At 36.4% G+C, this 16,042-nt stretch overlaps 1 protein-coding gene across 1 annotated transcript; it reads left to right on the top strand.

Moving 5' to 3' along the window:
• The first annotated feature begins 1,016 nt into the window (after window positions 1-1,016).
• On the top strand, window positions 1,017-9,325 carry LOC116174625 (probable low-specificity L-threonine aldolase 2). Its single transcript, XM_031492565.1, has 5 exons — window positions 1,017-1,269; window positions 1,328-1,402; window positions 1,449-1,618; window positions 8,548-8,768; window positions 8,818-9,325. Exons 1-5 carry the CDS (start codon window positions 1,017-1,019, stop codon window positions 9,323-9,325), a joined length of 1,227 nt encoding a protein of 408 aa, XP_031348425.1.
• Window positions 9,326-16,042: the final 6,717 nt, after the last annotated feature.

Raw genomic sequence — 16,042 nt, 5'->3', positions numbered from 1 at the left:
TTTTTTTATGGTATCCACAATTGTCAAGTTTGCTACCAACCTACGTAGTCTAACTTTGTGGCCAGTGGCATGCATCTGCATTTTCAAGTGGCGTTTTTTGTCTTTATTTTTAAGTGGGCGAGGGGGAACTGTTCTACCAACCCAATCCACTATGCATTTACAAATTACTCGTTTTCATTACATATTATTAATGAGATTTTTGGATATAGTAGAATAACAAGATACGAAGAATCGCATTCGCGTACTATTTTCATTAGGGGAATTTTTTGACACCTCATATTCGGAAACACGACTTGTAAATCCGGCTAATATGGGGGGTTAATAATTTAATAGGATAAGGAAGTACGTGGTAATTGGGAAGTGAGCCATTTCTTATCTCAACAATCGTCCACGTTGTCAAAGCATATTGGTTGGTCTCTCAATTTTGTGATAGACCAGTATAACGTGTCCATATAGCAGGGATAAGTTGATGTCGATTGAAATTTAGGTACAAGAGTATGCAGGGTAGGACCTACATAAGATGTTTGTCATTTTCTAAGTGGCCCGAACAGCAATGCTTCAATAGTCACGTGAGAGTTGTTAGGTCCACGACGAGGTAACAATTTTTTTTCGATTACATACCCCACACGGTTTTTGGGGGGAACGGGGTGGTCTGCTTCCCCCAGTTTCACTTTCACTTCATTAGCATTAATATTTGTGTTTTTCTTTACTTGTTCAGGTTCACCCATGATGCCAGTTTTGTTATCAAAGTGGTTTGGTTTAATGTAGTTTTTCTTGTGGTCTCTTTTTCCCTCTATTGTATTTCGTGGGGCATTTTCTCAAAAATAAAACCACACAAAATTAACACCACCAATTTTGGAAGATTGTCTTATCTAAAGTACAGGACGTCGCTGGTGCAAGTATTGAGTGAAACATATCAATGATCAGGCGACAAGGTTTCTTCCCCCTTTTATTTCTACTTGGAGCAATTTGTGTATAAGATAGTCGTGCCACATATTCAGACATAAGTGATAAATATGCCGCCAGTGGTAGAGGTTGTAACTGGAAGTAATTCGGAAGTGTACAGCGTGCACGTTGTTGATATGCGTAGTGATACGGTTTCAAAGCCGACACCAGCGATGAGACAGGCGATGGCCGTCGCCGAGGTGGGCGATGATGTTATGGGCGAAGACCCGACCGTAAGAGAACTAGAAAGGAGGGCGGCGGAAATGTTGGGCAAGGAATCTGCAATATTTGTACCGAGTGGCACCATGGCTAATTTAATTGCGAGTAAGTGATACGATACGAAGGTACCTTACTAACAAAACTCTTTGGTACCTTTTGGTAGTCATGGTCCACTGCGAGCAGAGAGGTAGCGAATTTATCGCCGGTCACAAAAGCCATATTTTCCTGTACGAACAAGGTAAATCCAACACGATTTTCCAATTGCTGACTCTTGACTTCTGTAGGCGGTTCCGCCTCCTTGGCAGGCGCCCAGTGTTCCCTAGTGAAAAATAATCCCGACGGAACTTTCGACTTAGGTGAGCTACGCAAGAGAATAAGAGTCAAGGTGGATTTTCACGAGCCCATCACCTCCCTTATTCTTGTCGAGAACACCCACAACATGTGTGGGGGACAGGTAAGACGCTATTTTGAAAACCCAAGTACATTGTTTTTATTATTATTATTATTATAGTATTATTTAATCATAGATTATGGTATCTGTAAACTGGAAAGATTCGGTTTAACGCCAAACTTTTACTATCATTTAGTTCGCCTTATCACGTCCATTATAATTATTAAATTATATATAATGTTTATCAACTAATTGCAGTAATCCTATTGCAAAAGACCTCAATATCTTATGGCAATTACACATAGTTAGCAAATAGGTAAGTCAGGCGCAGATCGATTGATTTTTTTGGGCGTGGAGTTACACAATTTGTTTTTCTATAAAAGCGTCAATAATTAAAAAAAAGAGCGCGTTTTTATAAACAAACTATCCGCAATAGTATATCAATTTCTGAATGAAACGCCAAATGTACCGTGTGTCCTATTTTGGTTGAGACTGCAGTGTATCTCAGTTGTTTTTAAAAGGTTTTCGCAACTCAATCTAGTTACGTTTGTTTCTGAGACACAGGGTAGAAGTGAAAAGTTTGACTTTTATATCTTACTACCTATAGAAGGTAGCAAAAAGGTAAAACTGCCTATTTTAGATATTTATACATAGAATCCAGTGGCGTAGTCAAAAAAGGTTTTGGATTATGGCTTCTGGGATTTAACCCAATGTTGATATTTTTTAAATGCAACACCCTGTATATCTAAACGTAAGTTTTTTGCATTATTTTTCCTGGTTACGTTCAATCATCACAACCCATATTTTTTAAAATTTTACCCATGAACTAAAAGTAGAAACCTTATTTTACGGTTTTTAAATACCTAGTTGGCCATGGATTCATCGAAAGATTTTGTTTTGTTCATTGTATCTATCGGCTAAGGCAGCCCATACCAATCAATCAAAATGGCTGACGATGGAAACATGTCATTTCAAAAATTTGAACAATAGGCTAAAATATAATTATACAAAATATATGTAATCAGGAAAAAAATTGAAGTTAAGATATACAGGGTGTTGAATTTTACATATACCAAATTTGGGTAAAATTTTAGAAACGGTACGTGGTTTACCACGCCACGACATTTTACGTAAAAGTATCTACAATGAGCAGCTCTTACCTTCTTTCTATTTTACATGGGTAGCTAGATATGATATCATCCCCAATAGTCAAACTTTTTGTTTTCACCCTGTATCTCAAAAACAAACGTAGTTAGATTGATTCATTGGTCACCAAAATGAACCGTACACAAACACCTCAAATCTAGCTACCTCTCTAATTAAATCTCTCCCAGAACTTATTCGGATCCTGGCACAACAAAATTTCAAATTTTACTTCAAATTCCAAAGCAAACAATGGCCACCATCAAATTACTTAAATTCCAAAAGGATCACTTATACAAATTTTAAAAGCTCCTGAAGTAAACTTTGAGTAAGGATCAACAAAATTAATTATAATTAAGCATGAGACATCTATCTGGATCATTAAAGGAATCGAATAAACACACGATTTACTTGATGATTTGACACAAACCAAATTTAGTCTACACATACAAATGAAAGTGTGCACGAAATCTTAATTATCAAAATTGGACTACAACAGTGTCCTTTTAAACATATCCCGCATACGCATTCGAATAAAGTTAAACAAAATCAAGAAATCTTGGACTACTTACAGTTTTACAAATCTCAACAAAAAAAAATCGGGCACACTGAACACTTATTGCAAAGAAAGCAACGCACTTAAACAAAACGTAACTTGCTCTTCTTAAATTCTCTTCGAAACAGGTTGCAACAGCGTCGATTTTTTTCCAATGTGAAATACGTGACTGAACGTAAACACATGACCGATGAATCTATGACTGCCCGTTTAACGTGTACGACAACTTTAATGAAGACTGCTATCCCAAACTGAACGCTTCAAAACTTTGACTCGAACTTGGCTGAACTCTTGATTACCACGTACTGAATTTTACTTGACCAATAACAAAATTGTTTACACGACGAAAAGTAAAAATTTTGCCACCAAAACCATCTTTTACACTTCAAATGACAGCAACTCGGCCTCGAAATTGGTAAAAGGCTTCCTAAACAAACTGCCACTCGAAATTGGCAAAAGGCGACCTTTTCTTATAACGGACACTCTCTTCAGTCACATAGGCAAAATTTATGCGAAATTATCTGATCTAAAATACACAATTTTCTACAAAAACAATTTTTTTCTGATTAATCTCTAAATAATTACATCAACCTTTTATGAAAATAAACGAAGTACCCAATAAATTAAATTTGAACTGACACCTAATTGATTTAACAAAACAAAATTGATAACGAAGATGAGAGAAAAAAATCCTTATACTTAACAATTCTAAAAAAAATCTTTTAACAACGAAAAAAATAAACAAATAACTTGGCTACAAGCTAGATACGCAATAATCATTTTGTGGTTATCCGTAAAGAACCTAAACAGATTAATTAAATCAATTGAAATGAACATTTGATTAGTAATTAACGACCTGTCATTACTTCAGGCGACTGAACCTAAAACAACAACGTCCACATCGACATTGTTTACACAGCAATATATTTAGTTAAACACCTGACATAACCCTAGGTACCTACAGAGAATTTAATATCAGATAATAATAATAATAATAATAATATTTATTCATGTTTTATACACATGTGCATGTACATTCGTCAACATCAACAATAGAATTTACATAAATTAACTATAGATAGAAACTATTATACGATTAACATTATAAGTTAACGAGAACAAACAAAATCACACTTTAGGAACTCTTCATACGAGTAGAACGCTTTATCTTTGAGGAACCTTTTAATTTTATTTTTGAAGTCTCTAGGAGTTAGTATTTTAATTGTATCCGGAACGTGGTTATAAAATTGTTTGGCCCAGAATTCAGATCCATTTTGAGTTTTTGACAAGCGACAGAAAGGAACACATCTCTTATCTAGGTCGTAATTTAGGCTCGATTAAACACAAAGCTGATCATTTACAGATACAAAAATATTCGACTTAAATCAATCAATAATACAATTGAAATAAATAATGGCGATCAGGGCCAGCAGAAAAATACCACATAAAAGCGATCGATTGAACAAATTAATTAAAAGAAGTTTTAATTACCTTAAAGTATGAAAAATCCGTACATTCGGTCAATTGAGCACAAACACACAAACACCAATCGATATTACTCCAAATATTTACTTTTTTTTAAGTTTAAGAGTTATCGTCACATCAATTACTAAGATTATTAGTGACGTACTTATACAATGTATGTTGAAAATTAAAGTAAGGAATTGGTTTTGTTTACAGTATTCTAATATATGTTTAGGGTTGTTATATAACGAATCCGGGGCTATATGTAAGGAGGCTCTGATTTGGGAATGTTTCTTGTACTCGAATAATATGTGATGCACTGTCAGTGGCACTATGGAGAGATCACACATTGGTTGGCGTTCCTTCATTGATTGCAGTTGAATCTTGATTTAGACAACACTGGGAGCGTTGTAATTAAATATGTAAAATTGGCTCTTTGATGGTGTAAAAAAACTTCCTTTGACGGATGTTGGGAAACCTTAAAAAAAGGGTTTACTCAAGCAACAATCGCACGATGGAGACGACATTCCGACAAACTTTTTCGTTAGCGTAGACAAAGGATTCAGCGCAACCATAATTAACGTTCACGACGTATTCATAAAACAATATCTAACTGTATTCTATTGCATCTTTTCAGTTAAGCGAGACTGACTGTCTGTCAAAAACAAACTCGACTACGGCAGACTGCCATACACTAAAAGCGTCCACCAAACAAAAGGCAACGATTAATGTACACAATCAAAAAAGTCATTTTAGATTATAGCAACCACACTTAGGGCCAACTGCACCGTCAAAATTAAGTATCCCTTAAAGTTAAGCATAACTTAAATACCATAGCAACGATTGTCTTAATAATCTGTGCCATAGATTTTAACGACTTAGCTTTAAGCAAGGTTTAATTTTGTTGGTGCAACTGGGGCTGAGTGTCAAAAATAAATGAAACTAGACACATACGGAGTGATCAATTGTTATAGGCGCGGTATTGATTCGAATACAAAAACGGAAAAATATGATTATCTTAGTTACAGTAACTTACAGTAGCAATATCCTTGAGTAGTACACCTCGAGTGCGATCTTGTCTGATTATACGTCGAAGTTCAAAAATCCATGGATGGAAACTCCTGGACCTCGTAAAGAAATGCGGTTTGGCCTTTTTGAAATTTCACGCGATTGCACCCAATTAAGCAATCCGTCTGGAGGCGAAAATATCATTATAAGTTATCTGTGCACAAAGACCTACAGACGGACGTCTGAATTACGTCAGGATCACACAGCTAAAACTTCTTCCTGTTCAACTTTTCTTTGGATTAAAAAGTCTATAATTTGATTGACTTGTTTCACATTTACACGTTGTACACTTAAAAATTAGAATAGTTCCACGTAATTTTTCTTTGCAATGCAAACCTTTGCTTGCGCCGCCAAGGACGCAGTGTTCTGTTTCAGTCGCTATGGTACAATCTAGGATTTATGGTAACTTGCGTAATTGCCCACGGCGCTCGTACAAATGCACCTTAAATTGTTGAAACTCCGCCCATCGACCATTTGAATCTGTTCAACCAATAGTATTTTGAGGATACCTGCCTTATAGTGACACTACTCTATATTATGTTACCTAACGCAAAAAATTCGCGCCTACAAACATTCGATTTCAAAGTTAACTTTGAGGAAACCACCGTTAAAACCATTTTATCTACCAAAATGAGATTAAATTTTCGCCCACATGAATCGAGAGAAACTAAGAACTCCTAATTAAATAAAACACGTTCGCGGGCTTCCGTTACAACCGCTAATGCCAAAGGCGAATTAAAATTGAATTTATTCACTTGCAAATAAATTATCTTTTTTATGCTCAAGAACTGATCAGAACAAATCAGTCAGTGTACTTACCCGAAACAGCGCTAATACGTAAATTGTTTTTGGGAGTGGAGTGACGTTACCATTATAAATGTAATTACTTGTGTAATGTTCCTAGGGGGTCTATCAAGCCGACACTGAAAACGTTGACTTACCCTATACTTACCGTTGGCAATTCTGGGAAAACACTACAAGCAGAGCCACCTACCTTTCAAGTCCAAACGATGGAAGTTTCGCGGCACTTTTGAATTTGGGCGGCAGCAATCAAATGCAAGAGAAAATACACATAAATAAAACATCTCAAATTGTGTGATAAAAATTCACATAATCAAATCAAATGCAATTAAACAAGTTCATAAAAACAAAATACACAATAAATGCAGTGGAAAACATGATAAATCAATTCAGTACAAAAACACTTCAAAATACCTGTACGATCAATTGCGATAACACAACTCGTAAAATAATAAATTGCATGTACATAGGAAACATGTAAATGGTGTGGCTCTACTCCAGCCTTCAGTTAACATAATTTAGTTTAACACGAAAAGTACATGTGAGAATGCCAATGGCCAATAGCAAGTATTCATGTGAAAATCGATTATCGCTCAAGTAGAACATATTTTAAATAGTGGAAATGTTAATGAGAGGGCCCCTACTCGTATTGCTAAGATGCTAAGAACTGCAATTCGCACGAGACGAGTAGGCAACAGATACATCGAAAGATCGAACTGTATTAGGTACCTACTCCACGGAGACAGAATGAACCACTCGCACACACAAACATCGAAACATCAAATAAGAGAGCCCCCTCTTCGTATAGCTAACGCACAAGAACTGCAGCGAGCCACGAATCAGAAAGTAACAGATACAGCGAACAATCAAACTGTATTAGGTACTTCCCTCACAGAATATTTACGAATCAATCGGACAGAGCAACATCGTACTGATAATCAACTCCTCGTGAATACAGAAATAAATACCTAGTAAACAAAATAATGGCATAATCACCTGTACAGTATAACAAACACGATTCATCTAACGGTACTCAAAACAAAGGCATGGAGTACGCCATGATTCAGATATAGTAGTTTATGCAAAATCAGCAAAATGTAAATAATATCAAATTGTGTAGATCGAAGTTCGTGAATTGGCAATGTAGCCCAAAAAATAAAGTAGGCCCTTTTGACATCTCCGTTAGTTATGAACCGAATTGCATGAAATTCAATATGCGCATAGCTTTTAGCCATATAAAACACAATTCCAAAAGTTGAACCTAATCGATCAGCATTCACAGTGCCCTTTGCGCATCTCGACCATTTACAGACCGAATTGCAAACGTTCTTATTTATGAAGGTATTTAAATGAAATTTGATACATAGCCACTTGGAATAAAACCAAATTTAACGCCAGTTTCAAAATTTGGTTTTGCGCATGCGCAGTGACACTTTCTGATTTATAGGGGGATTTAAATGAAATTTGGTACATAACCACTTGGAATAAAAGAACATTTAACATCAGTTTCAAAATTTGGTTTTGCGCATGCGCAGCTTATTTATGGAGGCATTCAAATGAAATTTCATACATATACACTTTAAATAAAAGCAAAACTAACATCAGGTTTAAAATTTGGTTTTGCACATGCTACAGCCATACCCAGGAGCTCGTTTGCTATATTTGTTTAATTTACTAGTGGTAAGTATCTTCGCACTGTTTAATAATTTTTACTTATAAACTTGGTCCCTATCAAAAGGCACCCGCTTCTTAATCACTCTTACGATTTACGATCAACATCTTTTAACATAATACAATCTCATGATAAAAATAAAGTTAAAAATATAATGTGGCCTTTTATGCTAAAGTATCCCAATTATAAATTTTGTCGGGCGAGTCTGCACAGACATTAGTATTATTGCTGGCAATTTGGTAACCTTGGTTACAATCTAGTCTAGGTAATACGAACTACTTATTTCAGGTTATTCCACTATCTTGGCTGGACGAACTTCACTCAATCACATCTCAACACAAAATCCCGATCCACATGGACGGCGCTCGCCTCGTGAATGCTGTGATACAAAGTAAAGTGCCCGCCAGTCGTATAGTACGCGACATGGCGTCAGTGTCCTTATGCTTGAGCAAGAGTTTGGGTTGTCCAATAGGATCGATGCTGTGCGGTTCGGAAAAATTCATCACTCAGTAAGTAGGCCCATTTTGCGATTCGTTTTGATAGACCCTCTTTTTAAAGCGCAAGACGCATTCGGAAACTACTCGGCGGTGGACTGAGGCAAAGCGGTATAGTGGCGGCCGCAGGTTTGGTCGCCTTTGATGAGATGATCGATCGGCTACAGATCGACCACGACAACACCTACAAAATCGCAAAAGGAATACACTGCCTTCAATCCGAACTGATTAGAGTGGATCTGGATAGGGTTCAAACTAACATCTTAATGGTTCACGTTGCCGACGAAAGAATGTCAGCCGATGATTTTTCCAAACGAATGGCCACCATTAAAGAAACTGACACTGTTAAAGTGATTGTTAAAGTAAGCGTTCGACATGCGAAATGCGTCCGAATAGTTTTGCATTGGGAAATTGATGATCACGATGTTGAAAAGACTGTTGAAAAGATATACATGGTTGTTAAGGAGTTTGAAATGAACTCTTTTAGAAAAATGCAGGGTTTGTGCATCGGCAGCACCGAAGACTCACAGAAGAAAAGCTTTGACTCGGTACATCCTCGATTAAAAACGTAAATTAGGTATTAGATTACACAAGCGTTTATTACACTGTAACATATTTTTTTAATTAAAAACGAAAGTATCTTCAATAAGTAGTAAATGGTTCTTATTGACCCGTAGGGACTGACTCTCCCCAGTCATTTAATTACTCTTAAATGAGGTGACAACGTCTGCAAAATCACAGGACAGATCCTCCTCAAGATAATGATTGAATGCAGACATTACATTCTATGGATCAACAAAAACACTTTTGGGTTCATAATTTTCCAGATAAGGTACCAAATTTCGAAATGAAAATATTAAGAATTCTTTTCAATGCATATAATCAGATAATAAATAAAAGAATGAATATATTGTCGGAAATAATCTCGTTCCAACTCCAGTTTGGGATGATAAACAAAAATTTAACCCACACAAAAATGAACTTAAAAATCACTTCACAATTAATGATAAAAGCTACCAATATCTTTGGTTTGAGTTCACTTATCGTTCATAAACAAATTGGGTTACGTGATATCCCGTAAATCGACCCTTCAGGAACGTTAGAATTAAATGTAAATTTCTTATACAAAATTAATTGTCTTTAACCTTTTTACTGGTAGGTCACAGTATACTATCTCTTAAGAGGCCACATTCGATTTGCTTATATAGCAAATAACACTCTTTCAAGAATGTTCTTAGAATGTTCTGGAGTGCTTCAGAATGTTCTCGAACTAGCACGTCATATTTCCAGGAAATATTACGTTATATCCGAATACCGATAACTAATCTTTTGTGGCGCCTCGATATCTATCCCGATATTCGTTACAATATGGCAAACTCTTCGGATATTATTTTAGGAAGGTCCACACATCCTTAGCACAGAGAAGAACTATACACTCTTCGCCCAGAAAGAACATTAAGTTCTTCTTTTAGCGCATTTTTTAAGAATTAAAAAAAAATGCGCTATTGTTTGCGTTTTGTCCGTCCGGACCCACTTCTACCGTTTTGAACTACTTCTAGGGGAATGGTCGTAGAGTCCTGGAGTTTTTTGCAGTAGGTAGCCTATACCTTGAAGGTGTGCCAGACAACCATCAAATTTCGCTGTCTAAAAGGACCCCCTCCCCCACGAATTATTTCCTGAGATGCTGTTTTTGAAAGTAAAACGTGCATAACTTTTACATACGACAACCAATTTGATCTCAGATTTTGCATACGCATGCCTTTAGTGGCGCCAAGTTAAACTTTATGAAATGGGGGGGGGGGGGTAAACGCATGTTGTACCCTTCATGGTATTCTAATGAAAGGTCTCAACGAAAGGAATTAATTTCTATCAACTACAGCCCTCCTCCTCGACCTCTCATTGTGATCGGGTATATTCCCTTATACCTCAAGAACTGATTGTCGGAAGAGGGTACTCACAAAGGGCGATTGAGACGTCTGCAAGAAATATATCCATTGGTGATGTCAAAACAAAAGCTATTTCGGTAAAAAAAATGCACTTTATCTGCACGAGAATTGTGCACAATTTATACTTTTTTTAAAGTGTTAGGAGGCGATATTTCGGAAACGGTTTTAAATATTTTTATGAAATTTTGGTGGATGAGTCGAAAAATTTTAATATATTTTTGTGCCTAGTGGGGTGGGCGGAGTGACTTTAAAATTTAAATGAAATGATCCGCTAGTGTTTTTGTCCACATTTTGAAATATCTACTTGCATTCATTTCCCAGGTACCACTATAAATTGATCTCAACCTTAGACACCCTGTACAGCAATATGTAAATCTAGGGTAACATCGTTAACGCTGTATATTACATACAATTTAGGTAAGCAATAAAATAGTTGTACAATAATGGTTTGGTCGTTAGTGTGCCGTAGAAATTCAAATCAAGCACAAAGAAAGGGAGTAAATGTAAGTAATTGCGTTTCAGATTTTATCACTTACAAATTCGAATTTTAAGCAAAGAGCAAATAAAAATTATGGAAACGCACGTACGTATAATTGTCATATGCGTTTGACGTTGACAAATGATGGCGAACCAAAAATATCATGAGAATAATTTCGTTTTGATTGCTTGTAATTTAATCGACTTACAAACGAGAGTATATGCATAAATCCCTGATTGTTGTAAATAAACATTACAATAAATTACCTACGGCAGTGTAAGGACGAAATTAAAATATTCACTTGAATTCATGAAGAGTTTCATTATAAACTCAACAGGTAAAAGCGTGATTGAGCTTTCGTGAGATAAAGGATCTAGACCGTTCGCAATTAGTATTTCGTCAGTTTTTGTAATTTTTAACTTCCAGGTGTTCGAAGCTGTTTTCTAGACCCCACCAAAGAGCGATTATAATAAACTTGGTGGGAAAATAACAATTAATTGATAATCATAGGTCGCACTTATATATGATCTCACCTCTTCATATAACATCAAGTACGCATTCTTGTAACATTATTCTTGTGGTTGCATTACTCGATTGCGTCTCGTGTAGTAACAGCTATCGAAATAGTATATTGAAAGACAAGTGTTACAATGCGACCTATTGTAATACGACTATCTTGTGGCACGAGTGGCGACGCGAAGCGTAGCCACGAGTGTCCGCAAGATAGGAGTATTACAATAAAGCATTGTAACACGCGTTTTTCATACTATTTTTTCTATTTCGGTGCTTTAATTTAATTAAAAAAATCATTATCAGAAACTATAGGGAACATTAGAACTAACATGTTTTTGTTGGGAACACTTTTTATGCCGTTAAGTTTTAGGTTGGCAGCATAGTAAGACTGACATTTTGAACTTCAAACATGGAAGTACCCAACGAAGTACCTACTTGTACTAACTAGTAACTGCCAACTTAAGAGATGAGTTACCAAAAAAAAACGACTATAATCACTGTCTTTGTGCAACTGTTTTCGGCCGAAAACAGTTGTACAAAATCATCATTGTAACACCGAAATAGAAAAACGACTTTGTATGTGTATCATAACCTAAAATTTGTGTAAAACATAATTTTTTGTGAATATACAGGCTGTCCCTGGAGGAATGGGCAATATTTTGGGAAATTAATGTAGAGGTTTTTTAAAGACGAAAACGCTAATTAGGTAGGTAACTAAATTTTCCGAAGATTTCCCAATTGTTGTTTTATTTTAACTGCCTAGTTTTAATTAGGCGGCTTTTATAAAATAAATGACGCATTATGGGCCACTTTTCTCCTCCTTTTATTTTGAAAATTTTTTTTAAAAACTTCAGTAAAAAATAAAAACGATTTTGTAAAATTTCGTGTATTTTTCGGATATCTCCGAAAGTAGTCGGAATTTTTTCAGTTTCAAAACTGCATTTCGTTAAGCATCAAAATACGCAACTTTGCCAAATTCAAACTACCTACCTATCTCTTACAGTTTCCGAGATCCTCATGGTGACCCTCGAATTTGAATCAACGTGTATACCACAATTAATTTGTACAATGACTCACTGTTTATTTATACTCAATTGTTACCCCGAGGTCAAAAGATGCAGTAGTTTAAATAGTTTATTTTATAGCATATGTTAAATTGACATTTAAATAGGTTTGAATGAGTAGACTAATGGCCGTTTGCACCGACAAATTTAAGCGGTGCTTATAGCTTAAGCATAGCTTAAAATGCATGACAACGATTATTGAGACAATGGTTGCCATGGATTTTAAGCGATGCTTAAGCTAAGCACCGCTTAAATTTGTCGGTGCAAACGGCCATAAGTCACTTTAACCGTAAGGGTAGATAAAGTGAAACAAATGATTGTGCATTCTATTGACATCTGTCATCCTTATTTCAAATGCACAATAATGACGTTCAGAACATATAACAATTCTGTTTCTATGGAAACGATCGCGCCGGCTTGCTATTTTTCACGCCTCTAAATTAATTTCAGAATTGTCAGAAGCTTTACAATGTTTTATATGGTTTCTGCTATAAAACAAAGTTTTGTATTATACACGACGATAAAGGGAAAATATGGTAAATAATAAAATAAAATAGGCAACCTTAGATACATCAGGTGGTCAGGTTTGGAAAGCCGCGGATTTATCGTTGTCGCTGTCATAGGCCTGATGTGTCGTTTGTCTTCTTTTGACTAATAATTTGCTGTAATTAGGATTATTTGCAACAGTGAACGGTACAGTCCGTAACGAGAGGATTTACGGACGTTTTCACGTTGTCTTACTTGTTTCGTTTAAACCTCCGTAGCTCAGGTCAATCTCATATTTTAATGTAGTCTCTGTAATGCAACTAAGACTCCGTTGCAATTCGCATCAATTCTTCCAGCCACATGCACATGACACTCTGATTATTTAATAATTTAATATTTTGGCACCTTCACACCTTGAATGTACTTGGATCGGCGAGCAACCTTTGGATTTTCAATGGTGAGGAATGAATTTTGATCAGTTACTAAATTTTTGATTTTACACCAACCTTTGGACATTAAATGGTGAGGGATGGACTGTGACGGGTCGTCAACCTTTGAACTTTGAACCGCGGGGAATGGAGAATGCAACTTTGAACCTGGATCGATTATCGCATAGAGGGCTGTCGGTGGAGCAAGTAAATCTAGAGTAAATTAACCTTAAAACTTTATCCGAGCCCACCCTTTTTTCGATGAACCTGTATATTGTATAACATGTTACGTAATTTATACTTTCAATTTTATTATTTATTTATAATATACCGCCCTGCTTATTGACCTTTACTCAACCTCTAACTATAAAATTGTTAAAGTCTCCGTAGCTAGAATGGTTACGCGCTAGCCTTCAATTTCAGGTATCGTGGTTTCGAATGCCAACGTCAATAAAAAAATCTAGCAATGACTGATGACGTCAAAGTGTCGGGTCCAGCATCCAAGATGGATCCAGAATCCAAGATGGCGGGTTCAGCATCCTAGATGAGTCCAGCATTCCAAGACACCGGGTCAACCGCCAAAGTACTCCGGTCCAGCCATCGAAATACCCACGGGTCAACTGCCAAAATATAACCGGGCCCCTCGGTGCAGCCGACCAATTGCCAAATACACCCCGGACCAATTGCCGAAATTTGACCCGGCCCAACTGCCTCAATATTTCCACGGTCTCCAGAATTTTTTCCAGGCAGTTTCGAGCATTAATGCCGGCTACTCCGAATTAGGTTTTCCTGCAGTTTTCCTAATTCGTAAGGTAAATACCGGAGTAGTATAGAACAACTTAAGACCTTCTGCAGGGTGCTGGCCACTCTGTAATGGGGGGAAAGCCCGTTGAGGGCCCAGAACAAAAGAGGGACAATAAATAGATAAATAAATAAATAATGCCTACTGCTCTACTGGGTTTTGAAATAAATACGCGCGAGTGTAACTTTCGTAAGAAAACTCCATAAAACTTTACTAGTGGAAGTGTGATAGATTGAGCCGATTTCTTACCGCCTCTTTTACACGACATCGACCATAAACAGCATTTACTTTGCGCTAAAAATAGGGAGTTCATATAAGTTTTATTAATTTCCACCGTGAAAATAAGCAGCAAAAGAAAGCATTGAACTAGTACTTCACTTTTTGGTAGTGGTAGAAGGTAGTTAATTAATTAATGTTTTTGTTCCTACGGTAAGAAATAAAGACATTTAGAGCCTCTTTTTAGGCATACCACGCATGCAGGCGTTTGACAAATAATTAAAGAAAGAAATCTAAATCACATTGTAATGATACTAGAGGTCCCCCGCTCTGACACTGAAAATGGGGGTTTACCCTATACTTACCGTAGGCAACTCTGGGAAAAAACTATGTGCAGAGCCACCTACCTTTCAAGTCGAAACGACGGACGTTTCGTGGTACTTGTCAACTCGGTAGCAGTCGGCCCAATATGTAGGGTACGAATTGCTAATTTTTGTGTGTTCGAAGGTAATAAAAAATGAAATTTATTACGCACGAGGCTTGGTTCCGCGGAGCAAATCCAAACCGAAAAAACCAGGAAAAAAGAACCAGCAATAAAAAACCTGGCATAACACACAAATACACGAAATAAATCAACTGCAGCAACAAAATGCAAGAGAAAGTAAAAAGTAAAACATCTCAAATTGTACGATAAAAATGAGGTAATCGAATCAAATGCAGTTAAATAAATTCATAAAAACAAAACACACGAGATAATAAATCCAAGTGGAAAACGTGATAAATCAATGTAGTACATATACCATCAAAATCAATTGAAAACAACTTGTAAAATGATAAATTGCATGTACATAGGAAACATTAAAATGGCGTGGCTCCGCCCCAGCCTCAGTTAACAACCCGATTAACATACATTAATTTATATATAACTAGGTATTCATGGGAACACAATAGAGGAAATGTTAATTAGAGGGCCCCTTAATTCTCATTTTGCTAAGATGCCAAGAACTGCGATCCGCATGGGAGGAGTGGGTATCAGATACATAAAAAAATCAGATGGTATTAGTTACCTATTACACGGAGACAGTTGAACCATTTATACACACATCACATTAGAGGACCCCCCCCCCCCTCATTTTCATCTAGCTTACACACAGTTCGGCAGCGGGTCACGAATAAGAACGTAACAGATAGGTACAGCGAAGAATCAAACTGAACTAGGTACTTCCTTCACGGAATAGTTAAATTCAATCGAGCAGAGCAACATTACACTGATAATAGACTTAATTGTAAATCTAGAAATAAATACTTAATAAACAATATTACATTCTCAATTGGACCCATCTTCTCACCAGAACC

The sequence above is a fragment of the Photinus pyralis genome, unplaced genomic scaffold (assembly GCF_008802855.1).
Source record: "Photinus pyralis isolate 1611_PpyrPB1 unplaced genomic scaffold, Ppyr1.3 Ppyr1.4_LG6, whole genome shotgun sequence".
Taxonomy (NCBI): domain Eukaryota; kingdom Metazoa; phylum Arthropoda; class Insecta; order Coleoptera; family Lampyridae; genus Photinus; species Photinus pyralis.
Note: the sequence above shows the minus strand (reverse complement) of the source record. Positions and strands in the feature narration are given on the sequence as shown.

Excerpts from the sequence above, each read along its gene's own strand:
- LOC116174625 (XM_031492565.1), top strand. The coding sequence starts at position 1,017 with ATGCCGCCAGTGGTAGAGGTTGTAACTGGAAGTAATTCGGAAGTGTAC. Across the intron at positions 1,619-8,547 it reads ACAACATGTGTGGGGGACAG|GTTATTCCACTATCTTGGCT; the intron begins GTAAGACGCTAT and ends TACTTATTTCAG. Across the intron at positions 8,769-8,817 it reads TCGGAAAAATTCATCACTCA|CGCAAGACGCATTCGGAAAC; the intron begins GTAAGTAGGCCC and ends CTCTTTTTAAAG.